The sequence below is a fragment of the Myotis yumanensis genome, unplaced genomic scaffold (assembly GCF_028538775.1).
Source record: "Myotis yumanensis isolate MYYU_CA2020_CCGP unplaced genomic scaffold, mMyoYum1.0.hap1 SCAF_20, whole genome shotgun sequence".
NCBI classification, from domain to species: Eukaryota; Metazoa; Chordata; class Mammalia; order Chiroptera; family Vespertilionidae; genus Myotis; species Myotis yumanensis.
Genome location: NW_027223771.1, coordinates 6,077,504 through 6,099,596, shown reverse-complemented (window position 1 = coordinate 6,099,596; position 22,093 = coordinate 6,077,504). Strand labels below are relative to the sequence as shown.

Genomic DNA, 22,093 nt, shown 5'->3' with positions numbered 1-22,093 from the left:
TGTGTGTGTGTGTGTGTGTGCGTGCACACACACACGCAAGCACAGGCATGTACATATCAGAGAGTGCTAGTTTCCTTCCAGTGAAGTATTAGACATCCAAATCCGGGCATTTAGGAATTCATGTGAGAACAGGCAGTGAATAAAATGCTACTGCTGAGACACTTCTAACTGGAAAATATTGCTTTTTAACATCATGAGTTCACATTGATTTTTTTCTAGTATTATTAACATAATTAAATTGCTGTACTTAACGCTTCTTATAGCATGAGGTCTCACTGACCTCTAAGATGTCCTAGTACATTGCTATAACAGATAACCTCAGCTTGAACCTGTACCTTTCATCACTCTAACCTTGATATTGACTTTGTGCTGGTCTTCAGGTCACGCTGACGTTCAAAGGCTTTGAGCACTTGGTCTTTGTTCTTCCATCTCCTCGTGACCCTTATTGCACTGATTTCCAATGTCAGCCCAGGGGACCTCTTGGCCCCTGGGAAATGTTTTCAAGTGCTTCTGGCCCTGAGGAGCAATTGTTCTGGATGATGGCATGTTGAGTTTTTTTAATTTAAATATGTATTTATTGATTTCAGAGAGGAAGGGAGAGGAAGAGATAGAAACATCAATGATGGGAATCATTGATTGCCTGCCTCCTGCACCCCCTACACTGGGGATTGAGCCAGCCACCTGGACATGTGTCCTGACCGTGAATTAAACCGTGAGCTCCTGGTTCATAGGTAGACGCTCAACCACTGAGCCACACTGGCGGCTTATGACTATGTTTCTTGATGTGGAGGAGTGCCCATTGAGGAATACTCAAATCTATCTAGTTTTTCCTTTGTAATTACTTTCATTGCTTCTCTGCTGAGAATGCCTCTCCCTCCCCAGAGATCTGAGGAGTATATTTTTGCCTATGTGTTGTTCTTTAATCCAGCTGTTTTTATGGTTCCTGTTTGGGGCTGCTGCATGGTGAGGCTATGATTTGAGTTAATCAATTTTCTCAGGCATCTGATGAACCTCTCCGTTTTCTCGTTGTGCTTTCTGTGTTAAGTTGGGATATGTACTGGGGTCTATTTCAGGGCTGATTGCTCTTGTCTGTCAATATGTCTGCCAGCTCTTTCTGCCAGTTGAGCTGGTTCATTGTTGCTTGCACTTTATATATCCTCACTAGAGGATATTTTTTTCCATTGATTTTTAGAGAGAGTGGAAGGGAGGGAGGAGAAGGAGAGAAACATTGATGTGAGAAACGTATCTATTGGTTGCCTCTGCACATGCCCCAACTGGGACTGGGATCGAACCTGCAACCCGGGTACGTGCCCTTGACCAGGAATTGAACCTGTGACCCTTTGCTGTGGGGGCTGATGGTCTAACCATTTAGCTACACTGGCCAGCTTTTGTTTTTATATCTGGAAAAACATAATATGGAATTAGCTGTCTTTGTAAAAGTCTGAAAGATGCCACTGGTAAAATTTTCAGACAATGGAACATCTTTAGAGGTAATTATCTTAGGGTAGGGTAAAATTTGCCATGAAAATATCCACTTAATTCACTTTTTTGAATTTATTGACACTTTTAAAAAATATTTTATTTGTTAAAATTCTCCTGTTTTTATTCCATATTTCTTTTCTACTTCTAATTTCCATGAATGTTCTTTCTTTTTTCTTCTGTTTCTTCACGTGGGTTTTGCATTCACCATTTTAAAAAATTGCATCTACACTGATGTTTATCATTTTCACTTCTTTGCTGAGCTTTAGGATATATTCAAATTAAGAGATATATAGTTTAAAATATAGAACTATGAATATTGTAAGTAGCAAACACAGGCTGTATGGTACAAAAGCATATGGACCAGGCTAATTGGAAAGTGGAGGGGGTAGAAAGAAAACTCTGAGGAAGAGGAAAAAAGCTTCAACTCAGCCCAAATATTAGTTTCAAGCCAAAGAGATTGGCTTAGCCCCAATTCTGCCCTTTGTTGGACACAATATATGATTAATATATTTTCAGAAAGAGAAAAAAATCCACCCATGGGGTAGGAATCTAAGCATCTATTTTCCATCCCAGCGACAATCAGAAGTCATTCTTCGCATTTATTCAACTTTGTATTTGCCTCTGAACAAAATTGAAGCTGGCAAAAAGATGGTCCATGTGAATTATTTGAACAACAGTTTCTCTTTGTGTCGAATTACATTGAGGCTGCTCGCTGTGAAATCTGGCCTCGGCCCAGGAACAGTGGGTGATATTGTCATTTCCCCCCATGCCCATCAAGTTAACCCGCTTCTCTCCCACATAAATGAATTGATGGTCCTTTCCAACGTGGTGAAGAAAAGCTCTCCAAATCCTAATCACAGCTTATTAATATTTTAGGAATAAAAAGGCAGCTTATCTTCCCACATCACCCAGCCTTCTTTGTGCGTCCCTAGATCAGATTCCCAGATTACTTGGCTTCTTAATGTTTGGAATAGCTCTCATAGCCAACAAAGTAAGGAATCGTGGAACCATGGCCTTAGCTAGCAAAAGTAACATCGAACGTAGAAAAGTCTCCTGGCCCAGTAAAGTGGTCCAGAGGCCAAAATAATCACGTCATTCGTAACACCAACCACTCCTAAATTCACCATCGACTACTAGGGGGATAGATGGATGACAAAGAGCGCTGGCTTCATTGTTCCTCCAAAGGCGAACATGTAAGGTCGCCTAGGTGAGGTGTTGGGTGTGGTTTAAGCTGTTTGACATCATGGTCCATTGTCCATTTCAGAGGCTGGTTGGAGGCGGCACCACAGATCATGGGAGGCCTAAACTCCTTCTTGATCCCCCTCCTCCTTGGAGATCCTACCACTTTGGGGTAGAACAAGCAGTTTTCAGTTCCTGCCATTTGCTGGCTGTGAGCTCCAAAAAGCCACTGTCGCTCTTTCTTAGGAGTAAAATGGGTCTAATATGATCAGCCCTCCCTGGTGGGGGTTTGAATGAGACACAGGACCTCGAAGCACTAGCGGCAATCACGTGCTGTACAGGTGGGATGACAGTTACCATCGACCAGCTGCTCCCTCTGTCTGCGTGGGAGAGAAGCCAGCCGAAGCCCCGGCTGGCCATAACCCACCTCACACCCGGGAGCTCCGATCTAGAGGTAAATAAAGGAGGAGCAAGAGGGAAGGAACTGAACACGTTAAATTCCTTCTGTCATGAGGCTGACAGCTAATTTCCTTCCGGCCAACTGTGATTATTCTTACGGCTTGAAGCACAGGATTATTTTCATGGCTGCTTACTGTTAATTATAGGAGGAATCTACAACCCTAATATGGAATCTGCTCCCTGGTGGCTAAAGTGTCTGATTTCTCTAAAGGAACTTAAATGTTTTACCTAAAATAAAAGGTCAAAACTGAAAAATGCCTGTGCCCCTTTTGAGGCAATGAGGTATAGAGCAGAGATCGGGGCTGAGATTCAAGTCCTGTCCCTTTTGAGCTGTGTGACCCTGGGCTAGTCACTGCACATCTCTGAGTCTGTATTTTTTTAAATATATATATTTTTATTGATTTCAGAGAGGAAGGGAGAGGGAGAGAGAAACATTAATGGTGAGAGGGAATCATTGATTGGCTGCTTCCTGCACCAGATTAAGCCCATATCCCCGGCATGTGCCCTGACTGGGAATTGAACCGTGACCTCCAGGTTCATAAGTCAATACTCAACCACTGAGCCACACCAGCCAGACTCTGAGTCTGTAATAATGATATAGGGACAGTATGAATCCTGCCCTCCTCCAAAGACAGACCACTGGGTGATAAATGAGATATTATGTAGGGAGTCACTGAGCACCATGGCTGTGATATCAAACACCTTGGTTTCAAAGGCTGGGTGTGTGACATTGGTAAGACGAGTTAACCTGTCTGGACCTCTGTGTTCTTATCTGTAAAATGGGGCTAATAATAGTAACCAGTATAGAGGATGGCTGTGAGGACTAAATGGTAAGTGCAGCGAAGCGCTTGGAACAGATGGGGCCAGGCCAGAGTAAGCCGACAATAAACATTAGCTCTTGTTATTGCAAAGGACGAATGCAAATAAGACTGGAAGACTACAGTGTGGTCTGAGTGCCATTTCAATAGCAGCAGGATCGCTGTTCAGAGACAAGGAAATGGGCTCAGCTCAGGTCGAGGCTCAGTGTGGGGGCAGGAAGGGGCTAGCTCACCACGGGTCTTCTCAGGACACAGGAGACCCTGATGCCAGAGGGAGGGAGGCCAAGGGTGATGGACGGGATTCTGTAGAAAAGTTGGCCATGACCGAGGGACAGGTAGGGGGAGCAAGGGAGGGTTGCAGTGAGGTGACAGACTACTGGGGACTCCTGTAGCCATGGTGACAGGAATTGGGGAGGATGGAAAAAGACCTCTGGTGGGAGCCAGTGCAGCTAGGAAACGGCCCAGACACCAGGAGGGGAGCATCCTAAAGGGACAGCGGGCCTCGGTGAGAGCACGTCTAGAACCACACGAGCATGAAGGTTTTTGTTCACATCGTCCCGCAAGGCAACACCCCCAGCATGACTCCACCCATTCTCCTTCAAGTTCTTTGGGAGTAAGTGAAAATGATGAGTGTTAATTGCTATTCAGTTTCCAAATTTAAGCGTGCATGGGACACAGGAGCCTAAGAGAGTGGATCATCACCCCCCCCCCCCCCCCACAACAGCCCAGGTGGAAGTGGCCCAGTCTTTCCCAGTTTCCTCTGAGCTTCAGATTCCAATGGCAGTGCCTTGCGGCCCAAACTCCCGGCAATGATTGATAAAGAGCAGCTGCCAGGGGCGGGGACATTCAGGGCAAGGCCACGGAGAATGGCCCCAGCCACAAATCTACGGGAGGGGTGGGACCCAGGCGGGCGGTGTCTAATCGCTTCCTGAGAGTTGCAGCCAAGGCTGCGTCTTCCTGAGGAAGCGCTCCAGGCAGACGGAGGGCCGGACAGGGCCCTCTGCTGGGGTCGCTGCGACCCTGCAGCAGCCTCGACACTGGCTGGGGGGGGGGGTGGGGGTGGGGGCGACTGACAGTCGTGGGGCTCCCATGGATGAAGGGAACTTCCCTCTCGCAGGGCTTCCGTTCCTTTCTCTCCTTGTGGCCTGGGACCCTAGGGGGAGAGCAGAGGCCGGGAGGCTGCAGAAGCCTCCACAGCGCTGACCTCTGGCACCTCCCCAAGCCCCAGAGCGCATCTGTCCCCAGAAACACCCGGGCGGAGGCGAAGAGAGACCGCAACTCTTCTTTCTGGGTACTCGGTTTGTTCTCTCTTCCTAGAAACAGCCGCTCCCCTCTGGCCTAGCCCCTCCCCCCCGGCCTAGCGCCCCAGGCCGGAGCTCTAGGTCCCCACCCCGCGGGGGCGCCCACGCACCCCATCTCTGCGCCGCCAGTTCCTCCTGCAGTACCACCCAGTGTCCGCGGGGGCGCCCCGTGCCCCGCAGCGCCACCTAGGGGCCGGGCACCTCCTCCTTCCCTCCCTCCCTCCCTCCCCTCCTCCGGGGCACTCCCCGCCCCGGCGCTCCGCTTACTCCGCAAGGACTCCCCCTCTCCCGGGTCATTCGGGCAGCGGGACTTCCCAGCCGTGGCCAGGGGGCCGCTTTGGCGCCCAAGCCGGTTCCCCTCCCGCCTCCCCGGGGGACGCGTGAGCAGCGCGGGGAGGCGCGGCAGGGGCGGGCACAGGCGATCCGGCTCGGCCCCGGGTAGAGGCAGAGGAGGCGAGGGCAGGCGCCGCCGGCGGAGCAGGGGAAGCCGGCGAGAGCAGCGGCCGGTGTCCGCGGGCGGCGAGGCGGTGACGGCGGCGGGCGGCGCGAGGAGCCCCTGTGATTGGCACAGCCCGAGCCGGAGGAGGCGGCGAGGGGAGGGCAGAGGAGGAGGAGGAGGAGGAGGAGGAAGGGGGCGAGCGCAGCGGAGGCGGCAGTGAGGAGCTGTGTTTCCACCTCTCCAACCCCGGCAGGACTGGGGCGGCCGCCGCGGGCCAGGGGTGGGGACAGCGCTGAGCTTCGCCGCGCGCACCCCCGCCGGGCCGCGGTCCTGACCCCCGGGGCGAGCGGGAAAGCGGCGGCGGCGGCGGGAGCAGGATGCAGGGGAAGAAGCCGGGCGGCTCGTCGGGCGGCGGCCGGAGCGGCGAGCTGCAGGGGGACGAGGCTCAGAGGAACAAGAAGAAGAAAAAGAAGGTGTCCTGCTTCTCCAACATCAAAATCTTCCTGGTGTCCGAGTGCGCCCTGATGCTGGCGCAGGGCACGGTGGGCGCCTACCTGGTGAGTAGCCGTGCCAACTCCGCCGCGGGGCCCCTTCCCCAGCCGCGCCTGGGCGGCCGGCTGGCACGAGGAGGGGACGGCGGGCGTGACCTCCGCCCGGCGTGGAGGTTGGCGGGCGAGTGGTGCAGAGGCGGCTGCCGGCGGAGCTGCCGGCTGGGGCTGCCGAGCGAGCCAGGAGCGGGCGGGACCGCGGATGCCGGCAGCTGCTCCTGCGCCGGCGGGGGCTGGGGACCCCAGGAGGAGAGGCTGCGGGCAGGTGGGCGGGAAGCCTTGCCTGTCCCTCTGGAAAGTGCAGCCAGAGGGAGAGTTGAGGGGCCCCCTTGGAGAGGAAGGCATCGCGGATTTCGGGTGACCTGCACATGGGAAGAAAAGCCAGTTAGCATCCGGCGTCCTTGACTCTCCATTGCATCCGCCTGGAGAACAAATCCATTATGCATCATTTTCTCCATCCGCCAATTATGGAGGGGGGTGGGGGGTGGGGGGAGACCTAACAGCTTAGAGTAAATGCGCCCGAGTGTGGCCTGATCCCAACAGGGCTAGGCGGGGACCATCCCCGCTCCGAATCCCACTAGCCATCTCGGCGGCCGGAATAAAGTTACCATACCTGGGAAGCCGCTGTGAGTTTGTGTAGTTCCTGCTACCCACGCTTAGACCTAAATTCCCCACTGTTGTCTCTGGCCCACAAGAGGGTCGCATCATTTTTCTCACTATACGTCTATTTGATTTGCCTTCTAAAAGGGGATATTGGTGCTCAAAAGGCCCAGGGGTGCCTAACAGAGCAGAGGAGACAGCTTGTAATGACTCAGCACTGTCAGATACCCACTTTGCCGCGCTCTCCTGCCCCAGCAGGTGGTCCCAGCTTGAGTGCCAGAGATGCATGTCCCCAGCCATGTACAGTCCTGCCTAAACATGAGACGATTTTTCCGAGTGTTTAGCGTTAAATCAGTACTTGACTGTTGACCTGAAACTGGCATCGAATGTCACAGACTTCCAGCGTTAGTGAGCAAGTTTGTGGAAGTAGAATTGGACAAGATTTTGGCTGTTGGATAACCACATCCAGAGAGAGAGCTTTTCCCCATGGTACCCCTCAGGCCTCATTCCTGGCCATGGGTTACAGTTCATGAGGGCCAGACGCTAAATCCCCTGTATCATTCCTAAACCATCTCTCAGGACTCCAGGCTTGCGGTCAGAGGGAAGTAGGCGCAGGCTTGGTCTGTGGTGTGGGGTAGGCAGGTATGTGGTTCTGAGAGAAGACTGTTCAAACTCGGCTCTGTTCGTGGGGTGACCGAGTTGCAAGGCTTCTGAAAATCAGGTGCACTTCCTTTGCTCCTGGTGAGATGAAAGGCGTGTGAAACCCTGTCGCTGGGCACCCAGGACTTGTTGGCTGCAGGTGAACCCTGTAGCTAAAGGCACATTTTGTTCTGTTTAGATTTTTGTTTCATAAGATGCACTTTTTTTACAGTTACTCTACACAATTGCACACAGCACCCGTGGCCTTTGGGTTTTTTGGGGGTAGGGGCAGACCATGGCTTGGGGTCAGTTTATTAGAGGATATCTGTTAAAAGATTAAAATAGGTACCTGCATTACTAAGACGCAAACTCGAGTTAATAAATATCTGTTGGTCTTTGTGGTACCCTATGCAAAGTCTGTAATTCCTAACCAGGCGGGTCTGTGTTTAAAAGAGGATAATTAGCGTATTAACAGCTGCCTCCAGTGGAACAGTTTGTTTGCCTCTAACCAGTTTTGTTCAATCGGGTGCAGCATTCACGTGTGGCAATCACCACCAGAACTTTTCACACCACGAATGAGCCAGGCATGGCTTAGGTTTAGCTCACGATGATCTCTGGCTTTTAGAAAGAAATGAGGCTGGTCTCCCATCAGATGAGTGGGCCAAGGCCCGATCGAAAGTGAAGAAGCAGAGGGCTGGTGGGTGGTGGCTGTGTAGAGGCAGGGCTGGCACCAGGGGATAGGAAGTTGCCTTTAATCCTGTAACAGGCAAGTGGCAGCCAGAGCCATTCAGTCCATCTGGTGGGGCCTCCTGGCCCTTCCAGCCTCGGCCGGTGGAAAGCCTGGTTCAGGGGTCGGGTGACAGGAATCAACAGGTGACTGGCACAAAGCAGATGGGGCCCGTGAGAGGACAGGCCCAGGAAACGGACTTCATTCTGATTACTAGGAGCGCTTACTACCATCAGGTGCTCGGGGCTCTGCCTTGCCTGGCTGCCCTGCACTCTCCGCCGTCATCCGTTGGAACCTCATGAAAATAGTTTGTCCGCCAGGGCTGACTGAGTCAGCTTGCTACGGGGTTTTGCTCTTCTGGGTCACGTGGGAGTGTTCATCTGTTATTTGGCAGGTGGAATGAAAAGTTTGTTACTCCTTCAGCTATGTGAGACTTGGAGACTTCGTTATGGATAATTTGGCAATTTACATGTCAGGATGTTTGCAGGAAGGCACATTTCTCCCGTTTAGTCCATCGCAGGCTTGTTTAGGAAACCCTGAGAACCGCTGATTGTAGGTGATCACGCACGCAGGGTCCCTGTGCAAGATGCGTGTCCTATAGGATCGCCAATTCTGTGCCAGTAGCATGATTTCCGACTAGATTCCAGAAGTCCACGCAGTACCTTTAATTTAGCCCTCCCAAGTGCGATGTTTTACATGTGGAGGCTTCATTTCGGGTTTTCCCTTATCTCTCTGGAAAGACAGATTGCGCAGTGTCTTGAGTGACACAGGTGTGGTCTCCCCATCTGCAGACCTGAAACAGGAAGTAGCCTTTGATTCGAGAAGCAACTGTGAAAAGCAGGACTCTCGGTGTGTGTATGTGTGTGTGTATGTGTGTGTTCCTTTAAGGAGCCTGCGCAGATTACTCCTGGATATGAGAAAGCCACCAATTACTAAGCTAGCCAGGGGACCAGCAACTTTTGCCTGGTGTTGGGGGTCTCCTGGGGGAGTGCAGAACACTGACTTTGACCCTGAAGCCCAGACTCAGTGGTAATGTGGATAAGGTACTCCAGGTGCAGCCTGGGCCAGCTGTGGATTCTGAGATCTGTTACTATTTCGTATCTTTTCATTGGAAATCATGCTTTATTTAGATCAGCCAAAAGTCCCAGGGATGGATGTCTTCTCTCAGTCACTTAAACTGCAAAAACAATTTAAGTGTAAGAAGAGAGACCCACCCGTTCAGTTTGATCGTCACTGAATGCGGAGTAGAGAATGCAATTTAATTTCCCTTTACTTGGGTCTTCTCTCCTGGCAGTGCCAGTCTGAACTGACCTACTTGCCAGGTTGTAACATCTGCCTAAGTCTGGGGCCCTTTGGAGAAGGCGCAGGCCTATGGGAACGGCATGCAGGGAGTTATGTCACGTGCACTGTTGGGTGTTTTGTGGAGATCCACTGAGATGTTGCAAGCCATTCGCTGAGAGCAGTGGTGCACAGAGAGGTTCGGCTGCGTTATCAGGTTACCGAGGCCTGGGGCAGATAAGGATGTGGACAGGAAATTAAAGCTCCGCCACCTCTGGGCAGCCGTGATCAACACCCACATTCAAATGCATTTGAATTTCCTCAGGATAAAACCTTAGGAAAAAAAAAATGCCACTTTCGTCTCTGCTCCGGGCACACAGGTGGTCCCCGTGACCAAGGGCTGGGCATTTCCCTGTGCACAGTTATGCAAAAACTAGGTCTGAGGTTGTGTGACCAGGCAGAGATGAATGACCATGTCTCACCAGGTGCCGGCTCACTTGAGAGTCCCTTGTTTTTTCTAGGCCCGAGAGCATCCAGTGGGCTGGCAATTAATGGGTGCGGTGAACCTGCTGAATTTTTTTTATTATTTTTCCTAAAGAATCATCATTTAAAAGATGGGTTTTGCATATCTAGCCCATCAGCTGACAGCTGAGAGACATTTTTGAAGCCCTTGTTAAATTGGGATGATGACTAAGGCGACTGCATTTTACTTAATCGAATTATTTTACACACTTAAACGGTTTACTCACAGTGACACATTCCCTGCCATTTGCATAATAACTATATAGCCCCAGGTCGTAAGAAATAAGATTACCCTGTTGTTGTTTTTTCTTACAGCTTGGTTGTAAATGTTTACCTAATAAGTATTTAGGGGAGAATATTATTTCTGAAAGTTCTTTTCAACCAGCTTTGTGTACACACCTTGGTTTCTGTGCAGGGGTTTTCGCATGTGTTTAATAATTGAAGAAACTGAATCAGTTGTAAAGTGAGCAAGATCTTTTTCCTGAATTTTGTAGCTCCCTCCCTTTTGAGTTGGAAGACGGTGATCCAGAGGCCCCTTGACTGTGGCAGGGCCTTGCTAATCAATTGCTCAGCATTTAAGCTCACCTTTTTTTTTTTTTTTTTAAATCCTCACCCGAGGATATTTTTCCATTGGTTTTGAGAGAGAGTGGAAGGAAGAGGGAGAGGCAGAGAGAAACATCGACGTGAGAGAGACACATGGATTGGTTGCCTCCCGCCCCCGCCCCCACCATAGATAGCTAGGGATGCCTGCTGCCGGAACAGCGCTGTTCAGCATTAGCTGGATAAGTTCCCTCTTGTGATAGGCAGCTTGAACAAGAGGATCTCTGGGAATTTCTCTGGCTCATCTTAAAGCAAGCTTGTTCAGGCACCGGATTCACTTAGCAGACTGGCCTTGGGATCAGTGTAACGGAACAAGCAATGATGAGCACGCGGCTTATTTCTCGTAGACGCGGGCCTTGCATAAAGATGAGATCTGTGAATGTTATCGGCTGGTTACAGAGACAGAGCAGAGGTTGGCATTGGTCTCCGAGCCTGTGCCAGGCCTGCTGCAGAGGCGATGGGAGGGGCAGGGACTCATGCTGAGCTGACCCTTGTCCTTGGATTCCAGAGTGCTCGCTGAGGTGCCAGGCAAGGAAGGTGGGGCCTGCCAGGTGACTATGGTAGGCAGGTATGCAGAAGGTGCTCACCCTTGCTGTGGTAGAAGACAGAACTGTATACATTTCTATAGCACCTCACTTCCAACTTCATGGACACAGTTCATATGCACAGATATAACTGCATTTAATAACCACACTCCTCCCAAGTAGAGAAAAGGGTTTGTCTTCACTTCTACTCACTTATATTTTGTACATGTAGTCTATTATACAGTCTGTACATAACTGCTTGCATTACATATTTACATACATGCCCATGTACAGGGTCATGTAAACCAAATATTGTCTGCTGTATTTTATTTATTTGTTTATTTATTCATTTATTTATTTAATTTTTAATGCTCACCCAAGGAGTGAGGTTATTTTTTCCCGCCATTGATATTTAGAGAGAGCGGAGTGGAGAGAGGAGAGAGAGAGAAACAGCAATGTGAGAGAGACACATCAACTGGTTGTCTCCCGCAGGCGCCCCAGATGTGGGCGGACCTGCTACCCTGATCTGGGAATGGGACTTGCGACCCTTAGGTGCATGGGCCGACGCTGGGAACACTGGCCAGGGCGCTGTGATGATTAATAATGACATGGTTACACATATTTACTACAAACAGACTAAGTTTGTAGTCCCAACAAGTGAAAAATAAGTGTTTCCATCACGCTTTGATGTTGGTGTAGTGAGCCGTATGCTCAAGTTGTTTCTTATTCTGCATGAACATTTTGTCTGGGAGCAAAACACTTTTAAAAGTAAGAAATGAGTACCAATTGCGAATTCCCTTTATTCCTTTATTATGAATACAGTCATCCGTTTCATCTTAAAGATGCTATAAACGATACTGGCCATGTGGGAGGGGAACCCATCTAGTCATGATTATCTTGATCATTCATAGTCAGTGGTACTTAGGAGTGAGTGGAGCAGGGACAGGGCAGGGACACACAGGGATGGCTGGGAAGCCCTCGGTACCTGCTGCTCTGGTCTGTGGCCACAGGGTGGAGAAGACTGGGACAGTGTTCTGGCTGGTGGGCAGCTGAGGAGCAGTGACAAGAGTGTTGGACTTGGTGTCAAAAGACCTACGTTTGAACCTGGTCCGGCTACTTACCAGCTCCCGGTGACCTGACTTATCTGTGCCTCAGTATTCCCATCTGAAAAATGGACATAATGAGATCCTGTCTTACGGATAGTTGAGAGATTTAAATGAATGGACATGTAATGGAGGGATTCTTATAGGTGCAGTATTCAATAAGCATCTTAATAATGGCATAACCCTCCTCGTTGATCTTGGCCCAGTAGACGCCCCCTTGGGAACCTGAGGATTTGGGTGTTGAGTGAGGTCGGGGCACTGTTTCCTAAACTAACGATCTGTGCCCTTGCAGCTTGTTCTGTTTCTCTGGATGAAAAGTGGCCACTTCAGGGCAGTCTGGGGTGGTAGGAGGAGGGGACCAAGGGAGGGACATGTGTTGTGGACATATGCTGCCCGCCAGGCAGCCTTGTTTGAGACGTGCGACCTCGGAGCTCAGCCCTGGTTGCCAGGAAGGGCTCAGGTCTTTGGCCGCACCCACTGCCTTCACCGGAGTGCTCTTGCAGTATCAGGCAGGGCCCAGCAGGCACACATACGGGCATTTTCCTGACTTGGTCCTTGCTGGTTTCTCTAAAGCAGAGCAAACGAGCTCTGAGTACAGTCTGATTTCCCTCCCTGCGGATTTGGCATCTTGGCTTACGGGTTATGGCAGTGGTTCTCCACCTTCCTAATGCCGCGACCCTTTAATACAGTTCCTCACGTTGTGGTGACCCCCTGCCATAAAATTATTTTCGTTGCTAATTCATAACTGTAATTTTGCTACTGTTGTGAATCATAATGTAAATATCTGATATGCAGGATGTATTTAGGTGACCCCTGTGAAAGGGTCGTTTGACCCTCAAAGGGGTCTCGACCCACAGGTTGAGAACCGCTGGGTTATGGCAATGGTTTTGGAGTCTACTTTCTGCACAACACCACTCTCCTCCATCTGTAGTGTTTGTTTGTTTTTGTTTTTGTTAATACTCACCCGAGGCTATTTTTCCCATTGATTTTTAGAAAGAGTGGAAGGGAAGGGGAGAGACACACAGAGAGAAACATTTATATGTGAGAGACACATCGATTGGTTGCCTCCCACATGCACCCAGACCAGGATCTGAGCCTGCAGCCGAGGAACGTGCCGTGCCCTTGACCGGAATCAAACCCCGGGCCCTTCAGTCCTCGGGCCTAAGCTGTCTGCTGAGCCAAACTGGCTAGGGCCCATCTGTAGCTTTTGAGGCAGCTTTGCCTCCCCGGTCGGTCTCGCCTGTCCCGGGTAAGGAGAGGGAGCGACCTGGGCTCTTCTCTGTGAGTCAGGCTGGGCTTCACCGAGGAAGGCAGCCTGTCAGCTCTCCCGAGCGCTGGTCCTTCAGCAGCCACAGCTGGGCAGCGAGCGGCCTGGGCAGCTTCCGGCTGGGCATTCCGGTGACAACAGGGAGAAAACGGATGTTCCCCTGGACGCGGGCAGAATCCCCACAGCTGGCTGTTCCCAACTTCTTCATTTCGGTTCTTCTTTGTGGCTTTGAGCTGAGCCCTTCTGATGGAGGGCTGAGCAGCTCAGTTCTTTAGTAGAAATGATGGTGCCCACCCAGCGGCTGCTAACGGACTGGGCGTTCTTCTCCAAACAGGGAGCAGTACTTCACTGTCTAAGACCGTGTTCGGCAAACTGCGGCTCTCGAGCCACATGCGGCTCTTTGGCCCCTTGAGTGTGGCTCTTCCTAAGCCTTAGGAGTACCCTCATTAAGTTAATAACAATGTACCTACCTATATAGTTTAAGTTTAAAAAATCTGGCTCTCAAAAGAAATTTCAGTCGTTGTACTGTTGATATTTGGCCCTGTTGACTAATGAGTTTGCCGACCACTGGCTGAGAGATAATGACGGTTGGTCATTAGAATGTTCCTGGACTTGAAACAAAAGTCTCATTTGTGACTTCACACTCACTGAAAATGTTTAAAAGCAAAAGGCAACGTAGGTTGCTACAAGCCCTGCCACTCTCACTCCCTTAGCTCACATGGTTTCCTCCATAAATTCCCTGGCGATAATGCCTTCTGGGTGTCATGGCCCAGGTGGCATTTTAAGTCACCTGGTGACGGAATCAAAGAGCATCCTGATGGCAACAGGATGCTCCTCTCCTTAGTGTGGGTTTTTGCTAAAATCTTGGCCGTGAGTGCTCTGAGGACCCGGAAGCAGGCTACGCCCCTCAGACACATCTGGGCCGGCAGTGGGACCACGGCCGCATCGAGAGTATGCGTGCGAGGTCTGGGTGGCTGTGGCAGAGCCTGGGACCATGCAGAAGCCTAGAGTGTGCTCTCTGGTCTGTCTGTGCATCTGTGTGACTGTCCATGCACATGTGAGATTCTGTATGATGCGGTGGCAGATTCTAATTTGTCCGGCAAATTGCCTTTAATACGTACTTTTATTGATTTCAGAGAGGAAGGGAGAGGGAGAGAGAATCATTGACCAGCTGCCTCCTGCACACTCTCTACTGGGCATCAAGCCCGCAATCCAGGCATGTGCCCTGACCGGGGAATCAAACCATGACCTCCTGGTTCATAGGTCAACCACTGAACCATATCGGCCTCGCACAAGTTGCCTTTAAAGGGGGCGGGCCTATGGTAATGAACCTGGCTGTCTGGTTACCTTTGAAACCTTTCCCTGGTGGGTCTAGACCAGTGATGGTGAACCTATGACACGCGTGTCAGAGGTGACACGCGAACTCATTTTTTTGGTTGATTTTTCTTTGTTAAATGGCATTTAAATATATAAAATAAATCTCAAAAATATAAGTCTTTGTTTTACTATGGTTGCAAATATCAAAAAATTTCTATATGTGACCCGGCACCAGAGTTAAGTTAGGGTTTTTCAAAATGCTGACACGCCGAGCTCAAAAGGTTCGCCATCACTGGTCTAGAGCCTGCTGTGGCTCTCACTTCGTGGCCACCTGAGCTCCGAGTTATGCAGAGTCAGCAGAAATGATGAGCTGAGCATGTTTCCAACAAATAGTCCCGGGGGCTATAACAGCACAGTGGGCAAACTGTGTACTCGCAGAATCACCGCCTGCAGCTCCGGCAGCTTGAGGAAGGAAGAAATGATTACTTTTGCTTTCGTTTCTGCACTTGCACATCCAGAGAGAACAGTGTCCCAATGGTGCTGTTCAATTAAAGTCTATTGTAATACGTTCTTGGGAACGGCTGTTGTCTCTCCCTCCTCCCGCTTTGGAAAGGGCTTGTGGGAAACGGGCGTGCTAGCTGTCTAATTGTTAGACAGCCGTTCTCACGCTGCGGCTGCTCTCCAATCTCCAGCTGATGAGGATGAGAAATTGCCACCTTGCACACAAGCAAAGTTGAAATTGGAAAGCTGCCCTCTGACTGATTATATAAGCTCCGAAACACTGTACCTGAAATCCTGTTGACCCTGCTAAGAAGTCCTGTAATGAAGGGAAGAATTTCTAGGCAGCACGGACCCAGGTGTTTTTATTATGGAAGATTCAATTATTGTGATGCAACCTGTGAGGGAAAGAATGGTGCTGATTCGTTATTCTCTCCGTTGGCTCTGTGGGTCAGGGCTTTGTTTGAAGCAGACCCTCAGAGCACCTAGAGCTACCCCTCGGACCTCGGCACCAGCCCCTCTTCCCTGCAGGGGCGCAGGGGCTGCCCCGGGCCTGCGGTCACGGCCACTCTCAAGGGCAGGCATCTGCTGAGGTCAGCTGGAGAGATTGCTCGTGGGATTCAGTGGGACGCCCGGGAGTACAAACGCTGTCCGTCAGGGTGGGCTTCACCTTTTGGCCATTTTCTGGAGCGCGGCTGTGATGGCATGTACTTTGCCTTGTTTTGTGTCACTTGCATGTGTGTTCCCGAGGGGCACCACACAGCACACTGTATGGTCTACTTCAGATTCCCGGCCTCCGGAACTGTAGGAAAGGACTTACCGAGAGGCCAGGGTGAGCAAGATGTAAAGGAAATAGTCAGTTGAAATAGATAGAGAAGAGCTTCAGACAGGCCTCTCCTATCTCGATGCAAAAAATTTAGGGCAAGACCTTGCAATTTATGGGCGGCGTGTTGTGCTCCTCCCAGTGCTGGTGAGTACCACGTGGGTTGCCAGGCTTATTTGCCAGCCAAAGGGAGGATATCTTTGGGAAACAAAGAAAAAAAAAACCCCACAAACCTGTAATTTGGCACCTTCCCCTTACCTTCCCTTTACCTTCGCCAGTCTGGAGATGCATATAAATAGACCAGAAAGCCAGCAAGCAGTTCTGCTGCTTCGCAGCTTGGAGCTGGTGGGAGCAGATGGGGAGGTTCGTCTTGTTGCATCCGGGCTCAGGGCAGCCCGGGAGCCAGCAGCACTTGGACCGAGTCCGGATGCAGCCCCGTGAAACGTCTAAGACGCGTGGGTGCCAGCGATGGTCCCATAGGCAGCTTTTCCATGTGTCCCCGTCGTAGGTCTTTTCCGACACTGAGGACGCTCTACATTTCTTGCGTTTGTCTTAGGCAAAACCAGGGCACAGAAGTAAGTAACTTACCCGGATGAGCAGCCCATGTTCCCCTCACCCCCAGCCAGCTCACATTAGCCAGCAGGTGAATGCTAGGAAAAATATCACTATTTTTCTTAGTTACTCTCTTTTAAATATACTCAATGTTGCCAGGCTGGTGTGGCTCAGTGGTTGAACCTCGACCTATGAACCTAAAACGGTCTCAGGGCACAAAGAAAAAAAATGAAAGGAAGGAAAAGAGAAACTCTTTGCCCTGTTTAGGGTTTGGGGTGGGTAGGAAGATGATGGAATGTTGGTTGGAGAGTCATTCTTAGCAGGAAGCCCTGCTTGAAGACAGCTGCTACCCTGGGATAGGCCTTGTCTCCTTTCTGGAAGAAGGTAACCATGTTTCTCTCAAGGGTGGTGGTCGTAGAGGGGCGGTGCGGGGGTTACGCTGTGGGAGTGAGCCTGGTTGCATTAATGTGTCGCTGGGAACAAGTCCTTCTTCTGTCTTGGGCATCGCTGAAGGCAGACATTGGACCGGATGATCACATCATCTGACTAAGGGAAATGCATGTAAAAAAAGCCCAGCCACACACGTGGTGAGCATTTTGCGTGTATGTATTTAGTGTGCGTGTGTAGTACATGCCCCCGCCCCTTTCATCGGGACTCCTTCCTGTCTCCTGGCCCTGCCTCCTCCCTGAAGGCCTATTCCACTTGCTGAGACTGAAAGAGATTGTTGCCATGCCAGCCAGTCTCAGATTTGGTCCAGGTACCTGTTACGTAAGGACCAGAGATCTGCATTCTCATCTCATTCATCATCTTGCTTTTTGGGTGGAGGCGAGAGCTGTAGGATTCTTGGAATTTCTCAGCGCAGACTCCTTTGAAAGGACTCCACCTTGGTCTCTGCCAAACTAATTAGCTTCCACAGCTTTCGTACGCGCCCTGAGCCATACAGAGTAAGGCGTGTTCCTGGTCCTCGTGGAGTTTCTATGTCCTAGTGGGGGGGATGGCATGTGTGTAATTTTATTAATTGCTCATTCATGAGATGGTCTCAGTCCTGGGCCAGGCAGCTGTCCAGCTGAAATTACACAGGACAGTGTGGTCTCCTACCCTAAGATCAAAGAGTTACACCAAGGTGGGAAGGGGCGCTGGAGATGGGCCGGGAGGGTAGGGGGTGGGGGTGGGTTGGACGTTTATGTCAAATGATTTTCTCAGCCTTGGTCAGGGTAGGTCCAGGCCAGTGTGGAAGGAGGTTGGCTGGGGAGAGCCCTCAGTGGTGGACATCTGGGTGGAGAAGGGCAGGCTGGGAACACAGGGCCCCAGCCCCACACGGGAGCCTGTCGGGGCTGGCACTGGGGAGTCTGCTCTAGCCAGCAGTGCGGGGGATGTCGGCACCTCTCTTGGCAAAGCTCTGTCTACCCCCCGCCCCCAGCTTTGAAGTGGTGCCTGAAGCCAGTCTGCCAGCGTGTGAGAGTGGCCACACCAAGGCGTCCCCAGACCCTGCGGGAAGCAAGCAGGGCTGCCTGGTGTGACGTAGCCCAGGGGCTGAAGGATGCTGGTGGTCCTGGAACACCCACCGTGCTCCCCAGGATGGGGCAGCGCAGGCGAGGGGGGCTGGGGCATCCATGCACAATGGCACCTCTGTATTCACCCTCCCTTTTGAGTTATCTATGCTAGGAAAGGCCCTATCATATCTGACTGTTTGTGTGTGTGATTTTTTTTTTTTAAACATTTTAGCTCGGCCTCGGATGTATCGGTTCTGGATAACTTTAAAGCTGGTAATAGAACAAGCTGTGTTCACGCACAGGAAGTGTCTCCAAACAGAGAGTGGGCGTGCGGTTTACAGTTTAAAGATTGGATGGAGGCCATTCAAAATTCCCCTCCTGTTCTCCTCGAGAAAAAGTTGGCAAGCTGCTGAGGGCGCACTCCTCCTGGGAATCGCCATGAGGGGTCCAGAGAGAGGCTGTGCTATGAGCAGGGTTGACTGGCTACTGGGCCGAGGCCTCAGCAACGTGGCTGGGCGGGTGGCGTGGGGATTCACTGAGCTGGTTGCCCTTCAGCTTCAGAGCCTGTGCAGAGGGTGCGCGGAGTCTGGCCAGGATGCCTCTGGCCTGTTGGCCGTACTTGCTGCCCGCAGATGGCTGCTCCAGGCACTGGCTGAGACTTCCTGCCCATGGGGCCACATCACTTGGCTCTACCATTCACTTGAACTTCAAGTTTATGCTTGTGGCTTTTTATAAAAAAATAAATATAAAGACATTATTGTTTTACTTTTTACAAAAGGAATGCACAAGTTGAAAAGTTGGAAAATGCAGATAAGCATAGATACATTAAAAAAAATAATAACAAAAAAGAAACATCATCCATAATGCTGTGACCTGGAGATCCACTGTGAACACTTTGGTGTGTGTCCTGTCAGTCTCTCTGGCTCTCCCCACATTCCCTCATGATTTCAAGGACAGAGGAGTAGAGGGTATGTGTTGACTTTGTGAAGTTCAGGGCTGCTGCTTGTTAATCTTAATGTGGCTTTGGGCCACTGCTTCTACCTCTCCAACTCTCTATTTCATATCTAAGATTGGGACGGTGTTTACACCAACTTCAGATGATCTTGTGAATACTAAGTGAGATAATCCATTCAATGTGCGTAGCCTGTGCTCCCTAGTTACTACGGTTGTTGTTTATCCTCACCTGAAGATATGTTTATTGATTTTTAGAGAGAGGAAGGGAGAGAGAGAGACAGAAACATCAATGTGCGAGAGAAACATCTATAGTTGCCTCCCGCACGTGCCCCATTGCAACCTGGGTATGTGCCCTGACCAGGGATCGAGCCTGTCACCTTTTGGTGTACAGAACAATGCTCCAGTCAACTGTGCTACAAGGGCCAGTGCTAGATATACTTTTAAATATATATGTTCTTAAAATACAGGGTAGTAACTTTAGTTTCACTCGCCTTTAACCAAAGACCTAATGAAAACTTGAAGTCACTGCCTTCTGCCCTGGAATGTTGCTGTGGCCTGAAGACATACAGAGTAGCAGGACTAGCGGAGCTGTAGCAGGTGGTGTAGAGGGAGCTGCTCGTCTTGGCCAGAAGATGCGGAATTGACAGCTTATGCTTCTGGGATCTTTGGAAGGTCCTGTTGGGTGGGTTCAGTCTTCCTGGGTGGGGGCGCCCAGTGTGCTCCTGCCCCAGATCAGCCCAGCTTTCCCTGTGTTCTCCTGAAAGCCTTCCCTTGTGTCAGGCAGAGAGGATCAGCACCATGGCTCGTGGCCTCCGTTCCATCCTTTCCTCCCAGGGGACATCTTCACTGTTCCCATCAGAAAAGAGGAGTATTTGGGTAGCCACTCAAGGCTGCTGCTCCCTGAGTTGGTAACACTAATGGGAACTCTCAGGCGTGTTACTCATTCACTGGCTCATCTCCCTGCGGGGGTGGAGCTTAGAGACTCCACTGTCCACTCTGCTTTGCTTTCAAACCTTCCTTTACTCTTTTTAGCAGCAGCACTTGGATTTCATGACACTGGGTGTGTTCATTTTCTTGCTTGTTTTTGACTGGTGACTATTTTATTTCAGCTTCAAAATTCCTTTACTTAAGTTTTGGAAGAGTGAGGCTCTGGATGGAGGTTTGTAGCATTTTAATTGAGACGTACCCAGCATCATTATTTTATTTTATTTTTATTTTATTTTATTTTATTTTATTTTATTTTATTTTATTTTATTTTTATTGCTTAAAGTATTATAAAGGGTATTACATATGTGTCCTTTTTTTTCTTCCCCGCCCTTGACAATCCCTTGGCCCCCCCCTACCCCCCAGTGTCTTATGTCCATTGGTTACCCAGCATCATTTTAAAGGATTGCATAATATTCTGCTGTATTCTATGATATTTCACTGTCCTATTTTTGTATGGTGGGTTGTTGTCAGCGCTTTGCTAATATAAATCTAAATTTCTCATCACTTCTCTGTTTTGAGTTTCAGAATTCTAAAATGGGATCCTGGTTTTAAAAGGGCTGGTCACCACTGTAGATGGCGGGAGGGGAACAGACATTTTCGAGGATCTTATGTGCCAGGAAGTACATAAATGGTCTGATTAGACTTTCACAACAGTCCTGTGAAGGAAATGCCATTACTTCTTCTTTTTTTAAAATATAGTTTTATTGATTTCAGAGAGGAAGGGAGAGGGAGAGAAAGAGAAACATCAGTGATGAGAGAGAATCATTGATCAACTGCCTCCTGCACGCCCCCTACTGGGGATTGAGCCCTCAACCTGGGCATGTGCCCTGACTGGATGGAACTGGGAACCTTTAGTGCTCAGGCTGACGCTCTACCCATTGAGCCAGACCAGCTAGGGAAATGCCATTATTTCAATTTACAGAGAAGAAAAGTAGGGCTCCCAGACGTAAACTTGCCCACTCTGTTTTGATCCCGGGTGTCAGTTTTATCTTGCTCTAAGATCCCTTCTCTTTCCTCAGACCACAGCTCCTGAAGTCACAGCTGAATTGAAAGTTGATGCATGCTTGGTGTTTTGATATCGTTTTAATACGTTACTACTTGTGAGCGAGCACCGTTCTTTTTCTTGTTTTTTAACTGAGAGCGAAGGTAACGCATGGTGAGCATGACTTCATTGGGGCCAGAGAACCATGTTATCTGTTCTTTCCTTCTGCGGGTGTAAAATGGCATTTGCAGGTTTTGTGAATTTCATTTTCTCTGAAAATGAACCTCCATGCCTTCACAGGGCCCCTGCTCCGCGCATGTTGTAACCTGCGTGTTCAGCCCTCAACTGCCTTCTCGCTCGGAACAGCCAGCCACTCAAAAACAAGGGCTATTATGTAATAATTCAGCCATAACAGCCCTTACAAAATTACAGACTGCTCCATGCCAGTATGCGCAAACACTCTAATTAACGTTCGCTTCCTCCACAAATGGGCATTTTTCAAAACCTGGCTACAAAATTACATGTACCTTATTCGAAAAGTATTCCACAGGCCTTACCAAGAATTTTGATATTTATTTAACGGCTCCTGTTTGGGTCTCGGTTTTACCATCAACAACATAAATGGGTCCAGAGTTGTCTCATGTGTGTGGAATGCTTAGTGGCTCCCGGTGTTGTCATGGATATGTCATCTCAGCCTTCAGGAACCCTGAGAGGTAGGTGGGGCATTTTCACCCTACCATTCTTTTTTCCCCAGCTTTATTTTATTTTTAAAATATTTTTTTTTTATTGATTTCAGAGAGGAAGGGAGAGGGAGAGAGAGAGATAGAAACATCAGTGATGAGACAGAATCATTGATTGGCTGCCTCCTGCATGCCTCCTACTGGGGATCCAGCCCACAACTTGGGCATGTGCCCTGACGGGAATTGAACCAGTGACCTCTTGGTGCATGGAACAATGCTCAACCACTGAGCCACACTGGCCGGGCAACAGTTGAGTGGTTG

General features: G+C 49.9%; 1 protein-coding gene across 2 annotated transcripts in view; it reads left to right on the top strand.

Moving 5' to 3' along the window:
- Positions 1–5,875: 5,875 nt before the first annotated feature.
- Positions 5,876–22,093, top strand: part of SLCO3A1 (solute carrier organic anion transporter family member 3A1) — a 155,530-nt gene continuing 139,312 nt past the window's right edge. For both annotated transcript variants that reach the window (XM_070400307.1, XM_070400306.1), the window contains exon 1: positions 5,876–6,235. In XM_070400307.1, the coding sequence (XP_070256408.1) occupies positions 6,056–6,235 (180 nt within the window). In that variant the 5' untranslated portion in view covers positions 5,876–6,055. The remainder of the gene's footprint in view (positions 6,236–22,093) is intronic.